Source organism: Bombus impatiens, unplaced genomic scaffold (assembly GCF_000188095.3).
Source record: "Bombus impatiens unplaced genomic scaffold, BIMP_2.2 scf_0814, whole genome shotgun sequence".
NCBI lineage: Eukaryota > Metazoa > Arthropoda > Insecta > Hymenoptera > Apidae > Bombus > Bombus impatiens.
This window is the reverse complement of record NT_177233.1, coordinates 27271-50303: the sequence shown is the minus strand read 5'-3', so window position 1 is coordinate 50303 and position 23033 is coordinate 27271. Positions and strand designations below refer to the sequence as shown.

Here is a 23033-nt window from a genome sequence, read left to right as displayed (position 1 = left end):
GATGTCCCGGGTCGATGTCGACGGCGAGCCTGGAGACGTTTGCGTGCTGATGTGGCTGGTCGTGTACTCGCGGCCCGTCGTGTACGCCACCGAGCTCGAGTCTGCTTTCGGATATGGAAACGAGAAACACAGACAGAGATAGAGAGGGAAGCGTCAGCCGGCTGCTGCAATTACGTGTATCCGATTGGCTCGAACAGGGGGATGGGGTAGTAACGTGCTACCGACAATATTTACGCGTGCGTAGGCCGGCGATATTCACGCGTGCGTGGCCAGCAGCCACGTTGCGAGCACCCAACCGCGCTCTGGGACTCGTGTTTCCTGGCTTCCAGGGACAACCGTTCGATCATTCACGCACGCATACCGACGCGTTTCCATACAACTCCGCTCTACGACCGGTTAATTGCTTTCCTTTTTCGCCCTGCCCTTTCGTAACGTCGTGACGAACGCGCCACTATAGACACGTTTACGTAAAACGGGTTGAGAGTTTCCGGGAAATTTCAGACACCGGGTGCCTCGTGCTTGTAGCTCGGCCTGGCGATGTTTCTTAATTACAAGCCTCACCGTTATGTTTCGTAATTGGCGAAGAATATGGCTCGGTTTTGTAAAGAATCGACGATCGTTAGGTCCTCATCTTCGGCTTCTATTTTTACGACGAATTGATTGAAAGCTGGCTATAGTTTTCCTGTTCTTTTCAGTCACTTCCAAGCTGACGATTTATATTATACTCTTTGCCACGTTTGCCTTCGCTCCATTTAACTCTGCTCTTCGCTTCCCTCCGATATCCTTTTCTTAGGTCTCTTATTTTATTCGTGTAACGAGTGGCATTGCAAAATGCTATATTTGCAAACTACTCGTGAGCTATCGTGATAATATCTAGCGAAATGCAATATTCATTTGGGATAGAAACCCGGTCAGAACAATAGGATTAAAATATTCAGCCAGAATTTCGTAACGGTGATACGACTCGGTTTAAGAGCTGGAAATACACGAGAAATTTCCAGCGTTTTAAAATGTTTCGGCCGATGGAGAAATGCCAGATACGACGTTTTAAGCAAACAGATTTTATGTATCGCAGCAATTATGCACAGAACTATACACGCGCAGCAACGTATTTGGTTCTGGTGAAATTGGTCTGGCTATAGTCTGCGAGACACTTTCGTCTGCTAATCCTCAACAAGCATCACGCGTTTGATAGTTTGCCTGAATTTAAACGCCTAAATTTAAAGGGATCGTCGGATGATGGAAAGCACGTAGCAGAGTTAAAGGAAGAAAAGTTGGCCGGTTGACGTTCGTCCGAGGTTGAAGTAGGTTTGATAGTGGTTAATGATGAAGTGGCTGGATTAAGCTGAGTCGAGCAACTAGCAACTTGCGTTAATTTTGTATAACACTGGAGGTAACTCGCCTTGCTTTGCCGACAGTGGAAAGTTCAGCAGAGTTCACGAGGTACGAAGTTCACGAGAATACTTGCAGAATCCATGAAAGCGAAGAGAACGAAGAGGCGCGAGTAATTTGTTGTTTCGCTTCTTTTTAAATACTCTAAATATCTAACATTGTCGTTTTTCGTGTTTTCGATATTCCGTTTAAGATACTCGTTTTACTGGAAATATCTATTTTTCTAAAAGAACTGTACTGACTCTACTTAGACTCTCTTAGAAAGCTTCGCTGTTGTTTCGAAGTAGAATTCGTTTTATCGCTGGAGGAATACGAAACGATTAGAATCGGAATGTCAGTCGACGACGTGGTCGTGGGGTCGATGATCGTTAAAGAAACAGCCTTGACTAATTGTAAGTCGGTGCACACACGAAACATAACATGCGAGGCAGAAAGCTCGCTTTACAACGTTCGCCATCGATTCGCGGTTGAACTAGTTACAATATGTCTACCGGGTAGGTTCGTTAACCGACGACTAGGATTCGTCGATCGAAGCGTCTGCTGTCCTAAAAAATTACACCTCGCTGAGAATAGTTGTGGAAAGAAAAAGTAATTTCGTCGTCAAACTCGCAACCGTCTGTTAGATGTTAATTGGTTTTATGAATGAAGCAATCTAATTTAGAGTCTTGTAAATACCTATGATAATTGAAGATTAAATAGAAGACTATCATATTCGAAAACTATCAGGTTTGTCTGTACATAATATGACAGGATTTCAATAAAGATAGAATTTTCAATTTCTTCCAACGATGTAACGATACGAAGATTAAATTAATAATCATCGATCGAGAACCTTTATTCGACCAGATTACCTTAGGCTACTATTTTTTTATACGTATGGTATAATTACTGCAACAAGACTGTTCGAACTTTTTGAGAAAGTGTAACGATATGTACTATATATGAAAGAAAAAACTATGAAACTATCGGTCGAAAGCTGTTATCCAACCAAATTACTTTACAATTACTTCAACAAGACTTCAAAATTCCTTAAAATATTGAACGATATCGATTTTAAATGAAACAATATGGTCTTTAGATGAGACAAGGAACCACAAAACCATCGGTCGAAAGCTATTACCCAACCAAATTACTTTACGCCACTATTTCTCAATAGATAGAATAATACAATTACTACAACAGGACTGTCCATACTTTCTCGATAAATGAAACGATATCGATTTCAGATGAAAGAAAAAACCATAAAACCATCGGTCGAAAGCTGTTGTCCAACCAAATTACTTTGCAATTACTTCAACAAGACTGTTCAAACTTCCTTAAAACATCGAAAGATATCGACTTTAAATGAAACAATATCGTCTTTAGATGAAACAAGAAATCATAAAACCATTGGTCGAAAGCTACTATCCAATCAAATTACTTTACGCTACTATTTTCCCATACAGAGTATAATACAATTACTCCTAGAAGACTTTCAAATTTCCTCAAAAAATCGAAAAGAACATCGATTTTAGACGAAACAATTTAGATAAAACAAGAAACCATGAAACCATCGGTCGAAAGCTACTATCCAACCAAACTACTTTACGCTACTATTTTCCCATACAGGGTATAATACAATTACTCCTAGAAGACTTTCAAACTTCCTCAAAAAATCGAAAAGAACATCGATTTTAGACGAAACAATTTAGATAAAACAAGAAACCATGAAACCATCGGTCGAAAGCTACTTTCCAACCAAATTACTTTACGCTACTACTTTCCCATACAAAGTATAATACAATTACTCCTAGAAGACTTTCAAACTCGCTCAAAAAATTGTACGACATCGATTTTAGATGAAACAATATGGATTTTGGATGAAAGAATTTAGATAAAACAAGAAACCATGAAACTATCGGTCGAAAGCTACTCTCTTCAACCAAGTTACTTTACGCTACTATTTTTCCATGTAGAGTATAGTACAATTACTCCTAGAAGACTTTCAAACTTCCTCAAAAAATTGTACGACATCGATTTTAGATGAAACAATATGGATTTTGGATGAAAGGATTTAGATAAAACAAGAAACCATGAAACCATCGGTCGAAAGGTACTATCCAATCAAATTACTTTACTATTTCTGCATACATGGTATGATACAATTACTGCAACAAGGCTGTCCAAACTTTCTCGTTAGATGAAACACGATGTCGTGTTCATCTGAAGCAGAAGCCCATAAAACCATCGATCGACAGCTACCATTCGACCAAATTACATTACAATTTTTCCCTACGCGATACAATTACTTCAACGAGACTAGTCAAACTTGCTGAAGCTACGTTGCAGCGGAGCTTCGATCGCGTGATAAAGTAGCCGAATCAGGATTTCGTCGAAGGTGAATCGGGTGAATAAAAATGAACAATAAGACGATAAAATGGAATAGTAAAATGGAGAAACGAACTTCACGAAGATTGTTGCGAGCGTTTTGCTCGACGTTGGACGCGAAATTGCCTTAACCGTGATAAACGAGCGGCGAGCGAGCGATGAAGAGGAGCTTCCTATTCCGCGATGAAGAGCGGCGTACTGAAAAGAAGTCGCATCAACGATCTCGTCGAACGGGGGAGTGCTATTTTCGTGACGGTCAACTTAACCAGTGGCAGTGGGGATTGGCGGAGCTTTCGCCGCATCAAGTTGAGGGATATGCAGATGAAGAGGACGCCCACGGGCCAAGTATTTCCATAACGAGTTTCCATGCGTGCCTCGATCTTCTTTTCCCATTTTTCCATTTCTTTTCTTTCTTTTCTTTTTGTTTCGTTAGCTTCTTTTCCCACTTTTTCTCATTTATTCACGTTAATGGTTTCAAAGCTCGACGAACTCGATTTGCTTCGATTACGAACAGCGTAAAGGAAGGTAGACGATTCCACAGCGAATTCTACCTGGCTAGCAATAAATATTAATGCGGTGGTGCGTGCAGAGGAACGTCACCGGAGGCTGCTTGCGATTTTCATCGACCGTTCTTCATCGCGCGCGATCCTCGACGTTGTTCGACGGGCAAATTTCGTTGTCGATATTTGTACAAATAATAGTTGATTTTCGACGTTCGTGGAATCTATTGTTTCACCTTAATGAATTCTAGATGATACGAAGATACGAAGAAATCGAGAATACAACGCTTGCTAAAATATCTTGTACAGAAAGGCGCGTCTTTAATCGTCTGATATTTTCATATCGTTCTACTAGAATCGACTAAAAGCAATTGTTTTCTATTCTTTCCTTTAGTTTTTAATTACGCGCATTCCACTTCGACCTGCATAAAGCAAGAGAGATCGTTTCTAACATGAAAAAAATCGCGGCTCTATTTTTGCAGACGAGAGAAGCTCGAAGAGATTATCAACAACAGCTTCGTAAATGATGCTCGTACCGTCTTTGAACTGGCGGAATTAGAAAGAGACGAGGAGTGGGAAGCAAAAGAAGAAAAGAAGCATCGTCGAACGATGCAGAGATGTAACGACAGTAATAGAAAAGGAGTACTTGGATCGAGTGACAGGAAATGTTTCTCCAACTAGATACGCATTAATGGAAACTCCTCTCGAGCATTCTCTAAACAAGAAGTCTCTTTCATCAACGATGCTCTGTAAAGCCATTGCGAACGGAATACGAAAACCGTGGCTCTTAAAAAAGACCATCAGACGAATTTCCGGCGCGTCGAGCCTCGGAAAACCACACGAGTCTTGGAAATACTCCGCCTGCATGAGCACGTAGCGCATACTAGCAAGTGAACGAGAGGAAACTATGCGCGGAGGATCAATACCTGGGATAGTATGGTTCGTTGTGAGTATAGGCAAATCAAGTGTTCCGAAAAGCAACAAACAATAGGGAAACTAAAAAAGAAGAGAGAAAAAGAAAACAGAGAAAAGAAAGAGAAAAATCGGGCGAAATTCCTGCAGAGGTGAAAGCTCGGGGCGAGTACATAGGAGGGAAGATTTTTGCGTAATAAGAGCCTTATCAGAAAGGTTTGATAAGAAGCATTAAAGAGTCGTAAGAACTGGTCGTATGAATTTCACATATGCTTCCTTGTTCGAGAAGGATGTCCAACGATTACGCAACGTTTGCAATGCGAAGATGACGATCGATCGTGTCACATCCGATAGGAAATAGCACCGTGGCAGAAGCTTGTAGCGAATGAACGACAAGTCTACGGAATTTGTCTGAAACGAAATAATCGAAGCTATTAAAAATATCTAATCAGCGTTCAAAGATCTTCGAACGTTTGAAGAACCACCCGCACTCACTTAGCTGCCATCCTGAACGATGCACCGACTTAGCTGCCATCCTGAACGGTGCACCGATTTATTCACCAGCTTTCACATCGTCGATTTATTATTATTTTGCCATTATATGAACAATGAAAATACTTCCGTGGCTTCGTGAGCGAAACACGTGTTTTCGGCGTGGCAGTCAAACTGTTAATCCACCGCTGCTATGGTCGTTGGTCATTTTGCCACGTAGACAGGAACGTTTAACGAATGTTTAGATTAATACCTTTGGTTAACGATCACCAGGCCATAGCTGCAAGCTCACGAGTAAAATACGATCAAAGTAAACGTAAGAAAATCGCAGGAAACCGACAAAAAGAAAATACAGAAGGAAATGAAACGGACCAGTGGCGGACGTGACGAAGATCTCCTCGGTGGTGACGGGTTCCCCGGAGCCTTCCTCGCAGTCCTCCTCGTCGTCGCACGACGGACGCTGAAGGTCCTCCTTGTGATGCTTCGGCCTGAACGTCGTCGGCGACCTCGTTGGCGCGACGTAGACGGGCGTTATTATGTCGTCTGTGAAGCAGGAGAGAGAAAGTGGGGTTAACGATTATTGAAATTGCGTAGGATGGCATGCGACGCTCGCATAATTTCCGTACGATTGCGTGGTTCTCGCCACGGTTTGCGTCATCGGTGTAACGGAAAACGAAAATGTGGTTACCGGGCTGGCGGCGGTGGCGCAGGGAAAGGGCCGATAATGGAGATAGAATGCGTATTTGATTGGGGAATTTTGTTGGCCGATATCAGGCTCGTTTCAGCTTTCAATTCGGTTGCCACGGGAACGTGGTCGGTTTTTCATTTTCAACCATATCATTCCGGGCTACGCGCGCTGATCCTGGCTCGATGGATGACAGGCATCGACGGGCTCCGAGTGGGAATAACGATATTATTAACCCGGCGATCGGGATATCGGTTGTATCAAACCCGTGAGTGGAGAGGTTTTTCTTTTTTTTTTTTATTCTTCTTCAAGATTCGAGAGACGATTGGATCGGACGATCGAATGGTCGAGGGTACAATTGGAACGGGTGTAATTGACGTAATTCGCGCTATTGTTGCAGCGAAAGATATAACGATGATGTGAATATCGAGTTACGAGTAATCGTGAGCTATAGTTGATTCGTATGGCGCTTTGGTCTGGTTTATTTTAACATTTCCTTTCTTCATACTTGCGCGTTCTCGCTGTTTATTATTTCAGGCAGAAGACGTAATTGCAATCTTTAAATCGTATAATTCATACGCATACTTCATTTAGTATTTCGACTATATTTTTTGGAATATTGCAACTCCAGGTTTACACTATGCATCGCTTTGGAAGGAAAGCGTAGTTTCTAATTTCATGGAATATTATCGTAATCTACCGACACTAGAAAATATGTTAAAAACCAGAGTATATTTATATGGAAAATGAAAACATGGAGGAAAATTTCCGTCCTCGTAAAAATGTTTATCGACGTTTCGTTTAATTCTAAATTTAGACCAAGTGTGAGGGTAAGTTTTATAACCGTGGCCCTAAATAGCTTTAACCTTTAAGCTGTGTTACGTTAGTCATTAATTACAGGCGGACTCGATCTGCCTCGAGAAAATAAACAGAGAAATGGTATTTTGTCAAGTGGATTATTAGTGGTATTATCAAATACCGCGGTGAAATAATAAAGATGTTTATTCTGAAAGCAGAAATCTACGTCTAAGGATTATCAGCAGGAATATGTTTCATCTCGTGCATTGGAAATTATCTTTTCAACCTTTCGTTCAATTGTACAATTTCTAGAAACGTTCTGTCTATTTCCAGAAATATATTGTTTCACGTATCGTCATTATTAACGCATATCGTATTGTATCTAATCATTGACGAATTTCTACATTACATTTGTATTATGTTTCATAACGTTGTGTCGATACCTTTGCGAAATTTTCTCAGTAAAACCCCTTAAACTATACCGCGCTCGTATGCGTGTAAATTCGAATTGCTTAAAATTTCCCGCGGGAAGCTTCCTCGAAAATGCGCCACATTAACAAACGAAAAAACACTGCACGTAAAATGCACAATGAAAAACGCAAAGGTAAAAGATAATAAAGTAGATTAAATATTACAATTCTTATTATTGAATCTACTTTTACCATATACAAAAAAAAAAAAAAGAGGAAAAGGAACGAAGAAAAGGAAGAAAAATACGTTCTTCTGTGGTACAATGCTTTAAATACTTGGTGACTCGGTATTATTGCTGGAAATATCGCGCCCCTAAAATTACTCGGCGCCAGCTGTTAGTTGTTATTAGCTGCTTTCGTAATATCCTGACGATCGGTGCGCGTCGACTTATTAAAGGGATCGTATTAATTCAGTTTTTAGTCAGCCGGAGAAGATTTCCGAGCCGGCTGCCAGAGAAGACGAGGAGGTCGACGAAGGAAAGAGAAAGGAGGGGCGCCAGCCAGGGATCCTAAATATGCAAATGAATCGAAGATACAACCGGGCAAGCATGAAGACGAAAAGGTGGCATGCCATGCGATATGCGAACCCATTCGTGCGTGTGTGTTCTCGTTTGCCCTCTTTCGGTTCCGCTATTATTTTCACCTACAGAGATATATATCTCATCGACGATATTTTCGCAATCGATTTCTTAGGAAAAATTCATCGCCAATTTCGTTTGCGTTATGGTACATTCGAATGATTATGCGAGGCGATTCTCCGCTTAATGAGGATATTTTGTGATATGAATTTGTTATCGAAGTGACTATTTTGTTGGCAACTAAGTGATTGCTGATTTTGACATTAGGTGGTAATTACAAAATCAGCAATCACTTAGTTGCCAACTCAATATATTTTGAAATAGCATTTGACTATTTATCACTGAGTATTACCAAGAATATAGTTATCGCTTAATGAGGATATTTTGTGATATGAATTTGCTATCGAAGTGACTATTTTGTTGGACGCCTTTGTATTTCATTCTATAATATTACGAGGATTAGCACAGGGGCTGAGCAAAATGTGCCAACTTGTCATCGGATGGTAATGACAAAATCAGCAATCACTTAGTTGCCAACCCAATATATTTTGAAATAGTATTTGACTATTTATCATTGAGTATTACCAAGAATATAGTTATAGCTTAATGAGGATATTTTGTGATATGAATGGTATGAATTTGCTATCGAGGTGACTATTTGGTTGGCAACTAAGTGATTGCTGATTTTGACATTAGGTGGTAATTACAAGATCAGCAATCACTTAGTTGCCAAACCAATATATTTTGAAATAGCATTTTGCTATTTACCACAGAGTATTACCAAGAATATAGTTATCGTAACGCAGTGTAATTAATTCAACGAAGCATATTAATCGTGAAAAACATATCTGGGAAGTTCATACGAGATAAAATAATCCCAGAAACTGTCAGCAGCATATTCTAATGTTTGCACGCATACATCATAAGTAATTAGCGTTTATCGATATTTTTCTGCAAACATATTTCCGAATGTACGTATAATCGACGTTTGAAATAATTAGGTCTGTCTCGAGATAATTATAAATCGTGTTTGATCGAGGGTTTAAGCGATGGGCAGATTTAATGCACGTTTCTTTTCCATTCGTAATGACGGGATAACTGAAAATGACAGTTAGATTATTTAACGAAATGTTACGTCGATGTACGTGATGTTGAGAGGGCCGGTGGAAATTGCATTTGCACAGCATCGCTGTTTATGATAAAATGTCGTGTATTTTATATTTCAAGTAATTTATCAGTATTATTCATTCGGAACAAGAACGATAAATTTATATGACGAGAGTTCTGCGCTTTCGAAATGATTGATTTCTATAAATGATCACAGTATTTGAAAAAATAAACAAGTGCGAAAACGATCATCGATGAAACAAATAACGAAATTCCTATCATCTCGACTTGTCACATCGATGTTTTTTATTTCATTCCCGACATTTATAATCGATAACATTTTCATAAATAATATATTAGATAACAGAGATTCCGTAGTTGCCGAACTCTGTCAAAATATTGTCCCTCCGTCGATTTCATTTCTTCATTTCTATTTTAAATAAATTGCTTTGACAAAACGTATTTGTCGAAAAATCTGCCAACTACGATCGATAGCACTTTCATAAATAATATCGTCGAACAAAAGAGATACCAAAACCAAATTTCCAACGTTATATTTCAATTCCGTTTCGATCTAAGCTTCCTCTCATTTTTCTCATCGAATCTCATTTTCAATTTACGTCGAACAATTAGCCGCATCGCGTTGCAATTAATGAAAAAAAAATCTGGTAAGAGCCACCGAAAGGCGACCTGTGCCTTACCATTTATATGTGTTTCCATCCTTGTCTAGGGGAGTGCTAAACGTCTCTCCTTTCATACTACACGCTAGATGTCGGCTGTTGCGTTCTTATATAGTAACGTAGCGGACAAACGACCACTAGCGAGAAAGCAATTTTTCGTGAATAGCTCGAAAACGAGGGATCGAATCGAAAAGCTGTGAGGACATTTCTTACTCGCCACGATACAACCGATCGAACGATATAACGTTCGAGTTCATTCGTCGTGTATGAAAAATTAGTTATATCTATATGTATACACTATATGTCTATATGTACACTTGGCTATTCAGCTTTAATTTTCAGTGCGAAATTACACATGCGAAATTATGTTCTTTCTCAATTTCTTCCCATTTTGTTCTCCTCGATCTCCGAAGGTGTCTCTTAATTAATAGATGCTCGGAATAGCTGGTGCAACTTTCTGCGACTAGCAAATAACATCGAGATGGAAATTATTTTGCAAATGTACATGCGATTGGACCAGATGACCAGATGATCGGATGGCTAGGTGAGATTGTCTCGTCGAGCAGATCGATTTGTGGACGCGTGACTGGCAATTCCCAGTGAGTAATTGTTCTCTCTCAAAACAGAAAATATCGTGCGATTAACTTTGTCATACGTGTTGCAGCAGAAGTTGGTGTAACGTGCACGCACATATATATATAAAATATGAATATGTGGTAGATAGAAGAGGAGTTAGGCGCGTAGAAGAAATTCCTCCGCGAGCAGGCGTGCAGAAGGAATTACTTACGGCCTTTGGAAATGTTACTTACACTTACCGGAACCAGGCTCGTAGATTGGCGTGCATTCTTCGTCTTCGTCGTCGGCGGCGCAACCACTTCCGGCACCGGAAAATATGAGGTCGTCCATGACGCCTGGGAAACCGGACGCCGGCGTCTGCGGTGGAAAAGAGATATGAAAATTTATTGCGTCGTACTGAATAAAAAGGCATATTCCGTTCGAGCGTTGGACCGTTGTTTCTGCTAATATGAAGGAAGAAAATATTAAGTAAATTACGTAATTTTTGTTGAATAATCGATAACAATTTGTAAATATCTAATACCTTTAATAATAGTACTAATAATAATAATATTATTAAATAATAGTTACTTTTACTAATTACTTTTACTAATGCTATTATATATTATTTAATAATAGTATTATTATTAATACTATTATTAAATAGTACATAAATAGTATATAAAATTATTATTAAATAATATATAATAATATTAGAAAAGGTAATAATAATACTTTTAATAATAGTCTTAATAATAATATTATTGTTAAATAATAGTTACTTTTACTAATTACTTACTATTTTATTATTATTTTATTATTAAATGGTATATAAATAGTATATAAAATTATTATTAAATAATATATAATAATATTAGTAAAGGTAATAATAATACTTTTAATAATAGTCTTAATAATAATATTATTGTTAAGTAATAGTTACTTTTACTTTTATTTTATTATTCAATAGTATATAATTAGTATGTAAAATTATTATTAAATAACATATAATAATATTAGTAAGAGTAATAATAATACTTTTAATAATAGTCTTAATAATAATATTATTATTAGAAGTATTAGGGTCAGAGCTAAGTTATTAATATTTCAGCTAATTAAATATTTTTAACAATATTATTATTACAAGCATTAGGGTCTGGGTTAGGCTATTAATATTTTAGGTAATTAAATATTTTTAACAATATGATTATTAAAAGTATTAGGTAAAATACAGTTTCACTTTGGAAATTTAAGGCAGTTTAATTTTACTAGAACACGTGGAAGCATTATCTTCAATGTGATATTCATATTTATTAAAGCACACGGTAAAAGTTATGTACGTTGCTAGAGAATTTTTATGAATCACCAATTTCTATTATCCATATCTATATTCTAATATTCATACATCTAATATAGGATTCGGTTATTACGAGTAAACCCTTCGTAAGCGTAATTAAGCCCAGGACTTCACAATGATTTACACAAACTGATGTTACACATCATTAATTACAATTATATAACGTACTGATGAACGCGCTATAAACGCACGACAATATCTATATATAACACTGCTAGCGAATGATTTATCAGTGAATAATACCTAGTTAAAAGACAAAAACAAAATTCGAAAACAGAATATCTTTCCGTGTAAAACATAATCGTCGTTTACGATACTTTACGTAATCCTTTTAACGAAAATCGCAAGACTCGAAATTAATAGAAGATAGTACAACAACTCAATTAAATAACCAGACAAATCTTCGTCAAATTTGTTAGAAGCAAATAACTATAAATCAAGTGAGCAACTATATTATCCTCTGCATTTTTCTAATTTTTCTATATGCGATTTCTCTACGTTTAATTTTCCAGGCATCCATCATCATGTGCATAATTTCCCTGACCAACGACTGCGTAAAATATCCTTGGAAATTTGATTACCTGTTGCATCCTCTGCAACGGAGCAGCACGGTCCAGCAGACTTCCTGGAGGTAATAACTGAACATCTCCTCTGGTGATAATTCTTCCATCCTTCGCCGCAGCGAGTTCCAAAATTCGAGCGCCATTTACGACCAGACCGGCGATTATGCCCAAGAACGACCTCTCTACTCTGCCTTTGTTGCGATTCCATCGACCACCAACTTGAATAGTCGATTGACTATTGAACACCGTCAATTGGCGACCTGCGAGCAACAGTAAATATTGTCAGAGAATGGCCCTTTCAATTAACGATTCAATTTCTCTCGATTGGTTAGTCGTTACGCGTAAATGGTATCTAAGCACAAACAGTTGTAATTAGACCGATGATATTCATGCACATTCGTATTTGTATCGATGTAATGAAAAATATAGAATCTAGGTAGAAAATTGCTTTACCTATCGTTAGTATCTTATACACCTGTATAGATATTCTAGACAGTGGCTTATTTCCCATATTTCGCGATTATTAGGTGCTTTCTGTGTATTTTTGCATCTGCAAATTTTCCATACTATACGCGGTTTAATTATAATATCGTATATGGTAGTACAGTTAAGTATACATTGTTGCAAATATCGATCAACGTAGAACAGGATTTTACAATTTGTAGTTTACAATTCGAAATGTTTAATATTCAATTTAATGGGTGTAATATGAAATGAATTATGTGTTATTACGCTTGAAATTTTGTATTATATATATATAGATATAAAAATAATTTTCGAAAAAATTTCATAAGTTGTTATTACTTATCGATACTTTACATTCGTTAAAATCGTGCACAGTAAAACGATGCTCATTCTATCGAGGCATTTTCCATTTCCATGGGGAAATTATTTTGCAGTAATAAAATTATCAAGCAAGTTACAGCTAAAATTATGAAATGTTTATCACCGTTAAATAAACTACACACAATCTCTCGGTTAAAATCAACTTAACTTCTCGAAATTATCCGATTACCCCTCGAAACGATATTAAATTACTATTAACATATTTAATTACCACTCTGCGAAGTGATAACAAAGTATAACATATGACCCCCCTCCTCAAAAAAAAAAAAAATAAAAAAAAAAAGAAAGGAAAATGCTACTTTGTACGCGCTGATGAGTATCAAAGGGATAATTTATTCCGTTTCATTGGCTGACAAATGTTTTCGTTTGACCACTTATCAGGCGAACAGAAGCCTCTGAGTCTGGCATGGACTATTGACTTGTCCACTTGGTCAAATAGCGTGTCTTATAATTAAAATTAGATGGAGGCGATCTTCTCGTATCCCCTACTCTTTCGCCAGGGTTTGCTTCCAGACCTTTCCCTTTGAACGGTCTAAATTTGGTTGGTTTTAAGAACAGGCTAACATGTCATGTGTGCAACTCTTTAGGGTTCGATTCGTCCTTCGAAGACGACACACACGCTGCTTCCACTATCGGCGGCAGATTTATGATAAGAATAGCTTCCGTGATAGATTCTATTACGCAAGTTAGAAACCTGTCTACGACGAGGCTGACAGTGTAATCCGTCTATCTATATATATATGTATACATATAAATATATTCATGTTAGCAGAAATGGAAGTTCGAGGTTTCAAACATATGTGATAAAAAGAACTACAAATTGGCATTTTTAAAGGATGTCATGTTACCACGAGCGAAATTTCACCCTAGTTGTTTCTTATCTACCTTATTGGAAGCCTTCTTCTTTTTTGAACGTTCAGTATGAATCGATTTTTATTGATTTTTCTAATTTCTACGCTACTTGCTGGCTATGAATAAATACAATTATTTGAATAAAATATAATTGCAATTGATTCGATAGAGCGAAAAATACGAGCTTTGCAAAGATAGATGACATGACGTCAATATATCTTATATAGAACCAATTAATAATTAATGTTATCGTTGTAAATACTTCGGTTTAGAAGGCTGACAGAAATACCCAACTCAAGAACCATAAATAAAATACATTGGTATTGAAGCAAGAACATGTAATTAGCCTAATCACCTCAAAATATCCTAATGAAGTGAAAAATTGCCCGCTTATAAAAAATATGACTCAACAATATGACTTACGTCCTTCTTAAGGACGTTTTGTAAATCCCATTAGGCGGAAAGCAACAAAATTGTAAATAGCACTGCGACGGTGTCGTTAACGAGGCGATAACGTTGCAACGAAATTCGTGTCGGATGAAATTTCATCCGAGACAATTTTCGAGCAGCAAGTGGCTGACTGACGGTTTCGCTCACAAGCGAAGCGAATTCGTACGTTCATCTCAGATATGTATATTAACAGGAGACACGGATCAGGCCAGCATAGTCGTCTCAGAGGTCCCCATGCTCGTCAACCTCGAACCGTGACGATAAAGTCGATCGGCAGAAGATCGATAATGCGGCTATTTTTTTATTAGGCGACTAGAAACCGAGGACTTGGCACGCGATCGGACACGTTCGAGTAGCTTCACCCACGTGACCTGCCATAGGCGAGTTAAATACCACTTTGTAATAGGAAAGCAACAAACCGAGCGAGCTTTCTCGCCATCGAGCTTGCTCAGCTAGTGGACATCGAGGGCCATTATCCTTCGACTATGGATAATAATTTTCGGCTGTCCCGAGAAAAAATGAGCCTGGCTGACAGCCTTACCAGGGTCGCAGAATCTGCCAAGAGGATCACTCTGGTGCCGTTTTAGGCAGTGCGGCAATGGCCTCTTCGACTGTCCTGCCCTTCCGCTCGCCTTTTTGCTTCTGTATGCTTCTTTATATCAATTGGAAATATTTTAGTTAAGAGTGGAGATGTCCCTTTGGCGGGCGGGGGGTAGGAAATGATTTTCAATAATATTTGTGTTCAAATATAAAGTAGGTACTTGGTTGTACCCTTTGGACATAAGGCGCGTGCGAACGATAAATTTGCAACATTGTTTGCGTGATATATTTGCGATTGACGATAGTCGGTTCCGTGGATAATGTCGATTTTGGTTAATATTGATTTAATTCATTGGTGAAGCTAACAGATAAATAATTTATGAGATCATCTAAATAATTTATAACAAATTACATATTCCTTTTCCAATTTTTCTTGCTGATCTATCCTCATCTGTAATGATCCGTGATGTTGACAGTATTTATGTAATTATACTTCGCAGCTAATGCTAATTTATTTACATTTAGTGTAACTAATTATGCACGCGAATTAGAAAAGATTCACGTAGACGATTTCTTTAAAATTATTTCATTTTTAAATATCGCCTAAATCGTCAACAGCTTCTATTATCATCTGCAGAATTATTCTAATTCTTTTGTCATCGTGAACAGTGCCTATATATAAATTATTACATGGGCAATCTTTGTCTTATTAAAATATAGCTTCCGCTAGCTATTCGCAGCTAAATTAGGAAGCTTTCAAATAAGAGATGGAAACGTTTCGATCCGATAACCGATACGTATTGCGATTAAGTGAATTCCAAGATTCTCGTGGATCTTTTATACGTGACGTCAATCCAGTTGACGTCATTACTATACTATACTGTGACTTCATATCCACTGTACGTCAGATAAAGCGGACATTATACTGTGTTTATGGCAGCACGCTTGTATTCTGACTTATATTTAGTATATCATTGAAACTTCCGCCAGTTCTTTTTCCATTCTTGTAAAATGTACATTTTATCAAATATATCTATATACACCGGAATAACATTCGTCAGAGCGTTAAACTGACATACAAAAGGAGACTTTCCTGGCGTCGACGAAATTTCAACAAACTTTTTACGCGCCTAATATACTCGTATAAAAAGTTTCTATGTACGTTCGAGCACATTTACGAGCTACTATGTAAACACAAAAAAAGGCACGCGTCAGCTAAACTGAAGAGGCGTTCTCTGAGTGACTCACGCGGAACTCGACTCTAGTTCTGCGACACATTTTTTCTGCCCACTCGGCTGGCACTTGTCGACCAAGCATAGTGAGTCTATCAGCGTAGTATAAAAATACAGTTGGTTGGTCTCAGCCTAAGTAACACACACATATATACGTACATATAGATACATAGAAAGGAACGCACGTGCCAGCACGCGTCTCGTAAGTATATCGTCAATACTATACTCGGCTTCCTCAATGACTTTTTGTCAATAACAATGACAAGAAGAAGTTGGTGGAGCGACAGATGCTTCCCCGAAGAAGATAATCGTGTCACTCACACCGCATTCCGATTTGAAGAAGTCCAATAAACTGTATCACTTTATTAGGAGAGCAGAAGGTTCGTGAGTGAGTTCGGGTTCCCTGTCCGACTTAATCGTGAGATTTTAGGCAACCAGACCTCGTTCGTCGGAATCCATGACCCCTCCAAATCCTCGTCGACCAATGGGAAACGACTCGTGAGTCTTCCACTTGAGTCTTTTTCTTCAGTTTCTTTAAATACAGTGTTTTGAGTGGATCGTGGATTTTATTTATGTATAGATGAGAAATTCGAAGGTGTAAAAATAATGCAGAATATTCAACGTAAGATACGTACTCGCGTTATTATTTTAATATTTGTGTAATTATTTGGAACGTAGTTAGATGCTACGAATGTGAGTTGTTTAGTTATATTTTTGGAGACATTAAAATGCATAAATATCATAATTGCATAAATATTTGATTCTTGTAATATATTGACATTCACTTTGATAATTCATTTTATTGATACAATTAGAATTATTACATTCTATTCGAGCATTACGATAAAATAATTTCTAAATTATATATTTTCCAAGAGCATAATTTATAAACTATAAATCTTCATTGTACAAACAATTTATATATGCGATTATACGCTACAAATATTATTACCACGCGTATAATTTCTCAAATAGAAATTATACTGGTTTATTCGATATACTCTGCTTCTTATCATGGCGAATGAATTAAAATAATTCCCCACCACTTTTCCCTATTTAATATACAACCCGTCTCTTTATAGATACACGTAGAAACTTATCGACAAGACCATCATGTTTTTAATGAAAATGACGTTCGACTTGCCGATCGTAGAGAATTTTATTTTAAACAGGCCTGGATGCGTTGCTGGTTAGATCGCTGGCGTAAGAATTTCGTTCGTTTAACCGTCTAACGTTTCGTGGCAATTAGCTCTTGTACGACATAATCTAAATTAATAAGTAAACTGACAGGCAAGTATGGCGAACGTGGAGGTGGTGGACCTGAAAAGTGGGTTAAGAAGTTGCCTTCGGACGCTTAGATAAGTGGCGCATTCGGTTAAAATGGATCAGGAGAGAAGAACCCGAAGGTGGATCGGGTTGCCTAATATTTGGCTTCGCCTTGGAATTCCTAAATCGACGTCCGGCAGCGATGGCGTCCGCTTTTCGAGCGTAAAGCGACGCGACGCACGTTGCAGTCGCGAGCAAATTTTATTTGAAATAAACGCGGGAAAATGAGAATGTTTGAAACAAGCTATTTCATTATTTTTATCTTGTTGCAATACTATACCAATGGCTTACCGTTGGCAACGTACGAGAAGAACATATTTACTGCGATACTCGTACGTTTTTGGATTATGATAATGCACAGTGTGAGTCTAATAATACTGCATCGATTCATAAAATATGCAAGAGAAAACAGATTTTCCGTTTCGATTAACTTCTGCGAATAAAATAACGAATAATTTGCATCTTAATATCAATCTGAATTTTAAATATTTCTTGTATTATATTTATTTATTATAGTTGGTGGATGCTGTATCTAACAGATGAATAGAAGTAATCAAAAAATAAAGAGAACAGCGGATAGAACGAAAAGGTAGCGAAACTAACATCGAGTTTATATTTGTTCACAACAAAAGACACGCTTCGAAAAGAAAATTTCACTTTTTCGACGGAAGAACTTACACGAAAGATTTCGTCGGTTTTTCTTTGAATACGATGAAAAATCGAAACATATCGTTGGCAATCTAATTGTCCGCTTACGGATAATCGGAATGCCACGATTCGGTTTCTGGCCGATCGGCAGGAAACGGTAAACGCGTGTGTTCGATTTAATTCCACGCGACGTTTATCGTGCGAAACAGGCGAACGATCGAAATGGAAACGCGGCGGCCATCGGACATCGGTCCCACGGATTCGGTTTGGGAACTGTTTGCTTTCACAACGATTTTACGGTGGGAACAAGGAATGCCATGGCGCGTACGCTTGGGTATGGGAAACATCGATGATTCCCAGGCGATGGGAGCGCGACGTTTCGTACGTACGAAACGTGAACAGGACATGTAAACGCACTTTAACGTGCGCTCTCTAACCAGTTTAGCGCGACATGAGTCGCTTCTTGCTTATTTAACGCTAACGTTACCAGGTCCGGTGAAATGACCAGTTTCAAAATTTCATTTAAAATCATCGTCTGATTTTACGTAAATTCTCACCTTAACAAAAATTCAGAAATTGATTAGTCAAATAACTGGTTGGTAACTGGTGGTAGAAGCGGAAAGGGGGTGATTCTACGTGAAAAAAAGTCGGAAATATAGAATAAAAATTTTTTTTTTCATTTTTCCATCGAGACAACGATCTACAGTGAGATCCGTTATAACGAGACGCGATAAAGTGCACGCGTACCGACCGAAAATTTTCGATTTTTTCGAAAACAAAGCCATAATGGCCAAGCCATAAACAAAATATAATGTTAGTAACTTGTTTTCATCAAAGAATCTTCTTCCAACCTTCTCGAACACTTTTTATCCTCGATATACGCAAATAGATACACAACTACTTGACGAAGTTTCTGAGTTATCGAACGATAATCTTAAATAAACAGCCACTTGGATTGCCCTTACGCAATCTACCAGCCAAGCAAGCAATTGAGGAGCGTGAGAATATTAACAAAACTTTGATGCGATACGCAGCACGTGCTGTGCCATTATGACTACGCATGGTCAAGCAAACAGGCTGCAAAAGGGGTCTGAATAATGCAAGAATCGTGTGAGAGCCGTGGGTACGTGAGCTTCGTACGGCAAAAATCATTTTACGCAGGAGAGAATGGCCGTGAACAAGGATCTGTGTACTGTGAACGAAGCTACGATGGAATGTTGTTACTATGTCATACACCTACGGCCTATATATCTATATAACGCTATCCATGTTTATTTTTAATAATAATTTTCAAAGTTTGATATAATTGTCTGCTGTAAGATTTTCAGATTAATGTTTCCATGAAATATTCGTAGACCAATGGTCCGCTATTTGTTAGCAAAAATTTCGCAACGTCGAATATTCAGTGTATAATATATAAACTGATATTAATAAAAAAGAATTTCATCAAAATACTATTCTATCGTATTTAAAAAATGATTTCATTATCCTTTGTCATTTTTGTCTTTTTATTGCGATGTAGAACATATGCTTATCGTAGAAGTATGTTTCTTATACCACGAAGCGTTATAAATCTTCATTTCGAGTAATAATTACGAACGAAATAAAGTGGAATTTTATCTAAGATACTTTATCGTTGTTACTTCATTATTTTTACTTCTTTTCCATGATATAGAACTCTTGTGTAGAAATGTTTTTCTTGTAGTTTGAGGCAACATAAATCTTTATCTCGAGTATCAATTAAGAACGAAGCAAAGTTGAATTCGATGTAAGAAGTTTAGCTATTTATCATTTAATAATTTCACGACGAGTATGTTTCATCTCTTAGTTGTTTTCATAGTTTCGTATCAATATTGATAAAACGTAATAGCGTAATCTAAATAGCTAATAGCATTTATCTGTCGAGTTTATCGTCTTCTTATAGAACTAAATTAAATTGTACAGGTATTGAGAGCTTTGAAAACTTTAAATTACGATATCGATCCTATCTCAATTTTAATTCCAAATGAAAATTTAATTCTAAGTAATCAATTAATTCTAATTAACGTTTCTGTATGAGACTTTAAAATTTTCCATTTAAAATACCTTTGATAGGTGTAAATATGTTTAACAAGTAGCATAAAAATTATCATGAAAAAGTAGCATTTCGTTTGACTGAAAATTACGCTTGCTTATATATATCGTAACAAAATTGCATTTCCTCTGATTGACATAAAGTTTGTATTATATAAATATAGCTCGTTAAAAAATACATCGAGCGGAATAAAGTTTGTATTCACTCGAAGTTATCAATGAAGTAGTAGTAGTAGTAGTAGTAGTAGTAGTAGTAGTAGTAGTAGTAGTAGTAGTAGTAGTAGTAGTAGTAGTAGTAGTAGTAGTAGTAGTAGTAGTAGTAGTAGTAGTAGTAGTAGTAGTAGTAGTAGTAGTAGTAGTAGTAGTAGTAGTAGTAGTAGTAGTAGTAGTAGTAGTAGTAGTAGTAGTAGTAGTAGTAGTAGTAGTAGTAGTAGTAGTAGTAGTAGTAGTAGTAGTAGTAGTAGTAGTAGTAGTAGTAGTAGTAGTAGTAGTAGTAGTAGTAGTAGTAGTAGTAGTAGTAGTAGTAGTAGTAGTAGTAGTAGTAGTAGTAGTAGTAGTAGTAGTAGTAGTAGTAGTAGTAGTAGTAGTAGTAGTAGTAGTAGTAGTAGTAGTAGTAGTAGTAGTAGTAGTAGTAGTAGTAGTAGTAGTAGTAGTAGTAGTAGTAGTAGTAGTAGTAGTAGTAGTAGTAGTAGTAGTAGTAGTAGTAGTAGTAGTAGTAGTAGTAGTAGTAGTAGTAGTAGTAGTAGTAGTAGTAGTAGTAGTAGTAGTAGTAGTAGTAGTAGTAGTAGTAGTAGTATGAATTCTAATTAACGTTTCTGTATGAGACTTTAGAATCTTCGATTTAAAATACCTTTGAAAGGTGTAAATATGTTTAACAAGTAGCATAAAAATTATCATGAAAAAGTAGCATTCCGTTTGACTGAAAATTACGCTTGCTTATATATATCGTAACAAAATTGCATTTCCTCTGATTGACATAAAGTTTGTATTATATAAATATAGCTCGTTAAAAAATACATCGAGCGGAATAAAGTTTGTATTCACTCGAAGTTATCAATGTAGTAGTAGTAGTAGTAGTAGTAGTAGTAGTAGTAGTAGTAGTAGTAGTAGTAGTAGTAGTAGTAGTAGTAGTAGTAGTAGTAGTAGTAGTAGTAGTAGTAGTAGTAGTAGTAGTAGTAGTAGTAGTAGTAGTAGTAGTAGTAGTAGTAGTAGTAGTAGTAGTAGTAGTAGTAGTAGTAGTATGAATTCTAATTAACGTTTCTGTATGAGACTTTAGAATCTTCGATTTAAAATACCTTTGAAAGGTGTAAATATGTTTAACAAGTAGCATAAAAATTATCATGAAAAAGTAGCATTCCGTTTGACTGAAAATTACGCTTGCTTATATATATCGTAACAAAATTGCATTTCCTCTGATTGACACAAAGTTTATATTACATAAATATAAATATAGCTCGTTAAAAAATATATCGAGCGGAATAAAGTTTGTATTCACGCGGAGTTATCAATGAAGTAGTAGTAGTAGTAGTAGTAGTAGTATGCGGTGGGCGATGACTATAGAAGTAAATGGGCGGAGAAAACCCGTTAATACCGCTATAGTAGCAGGTAGTAGGCTCGTCTGGTAGGTTCAGAACAACCTTGAGATTTCAAGGCCGTTCCTAGTACGAGCTCCACTGGTTTAGGAGAACTACCACTTCAACATGTTCGCCGGATGCTTCTAAACACATCGCTTAGATCAACCCTAACCTTCTTTACGCTTTATACGTGTCGCTTACCTATGCCAATGCCTATAGATCTCTACGTACTGTGTCTTTATTATCCTTTTGCTGAAATACAATTTTTTATTTCCACTTTCGTTTACGTATTTATATTTATTAATTTATTAATTTATGATATTTATCATGATGGTTGGCATTTGAGTTGCAGCTTCAATTACTCCATCTCCCCATTGTCTCGTTTATGCGGCTTTCATACTGATTTCTTGAGTATATTAATTCAGCGACGAATTATTTTCAATGATACGAGAAACTGAAATTAGTGTCAATTTTAATTGACGGTGTAAAAGAGGGTTTCAGATTTCTTGAATGGATTAAGAAAAAGGCGATTAACATAATTTAATAATAATAATCGATCCACGTAAGTTCATACTTTGACGAACATAACTGAAGAAACAGAACTGCAGTAAAAATTTGTTTCTCTTATTTAAGTTCTACATTTTGACGAGTCTTATGTTAACACATATTTTGAGCATATTGTATGTTCTTTTGTTATGTGTTGTGTATTGTATGTTATATTTTCTGTGTTATGTGATGTATGTTAATGTTGTATCCTAATAACAGTTTACGTATCCCAATACTCGGACTTAATCGAGTTGTAATCTGAGAAGACGATGGCAAAGTGTGGATAGCCACCTAATAAAACGGCCATAAAACCGAAATTAGATTCAGGTTGGTAAGGCGTTCCTTCTGTCCGGCACATTTCAAAAACGTGAGAAGCGTATACAGAGCCGCACACTCCAACAGTTCGAGCATTCGATACGTATAGAACCGCCACTTTCCCATGCCACGTTTTCTCATGGCTTTGCTACAAAAAATAATGAGATTTCGGCGG

The 23033-nt window shown here is 37.0% G+C and overlaps 1 protein-coding gene and 1 non-coding gene across 2 annotated transcripts in view; both read right to left on the bottom strand.

Moving 5' to 3' along the window:
• Positions 1-12732, bottom strand: part of LOC100749260 (neurexin-1-beta) — an 18473-nt gene extending 5741 nt beyond the window's left edge. Inside the window, exons 1-4 of the mRNA XM_024370518.2 lie at positions 12475-12732; positions 10797-10914; positions 6036-6206; positions 4-101 (exon numbers count right to left, since the gene is read on the bottom strand). Of these exons, the coding sequence (XP_024226286.1) occupies positions 4-101; positions 6036-6206; positions 10797-10914; positions 12475-12483 (396 nt within the window). The 5' untranslated portion in view covers positions 12484-12732. The remainder of the gene's footprint in view (positions 1-3; positions 102-6035; positions 6207-10796; positions 10915-12474) is intronic.
• Positions 9959-10065, bottom strand: LOC112213596. Its single transcript, XR_002947492.1, has one exon. It is a non-coding gene; the product is annotated as a U6atac minor spliceosomal RNA (small nuclear RNA).
• Positions 12733-23033: the final 10301 nt, after the last annotated feature.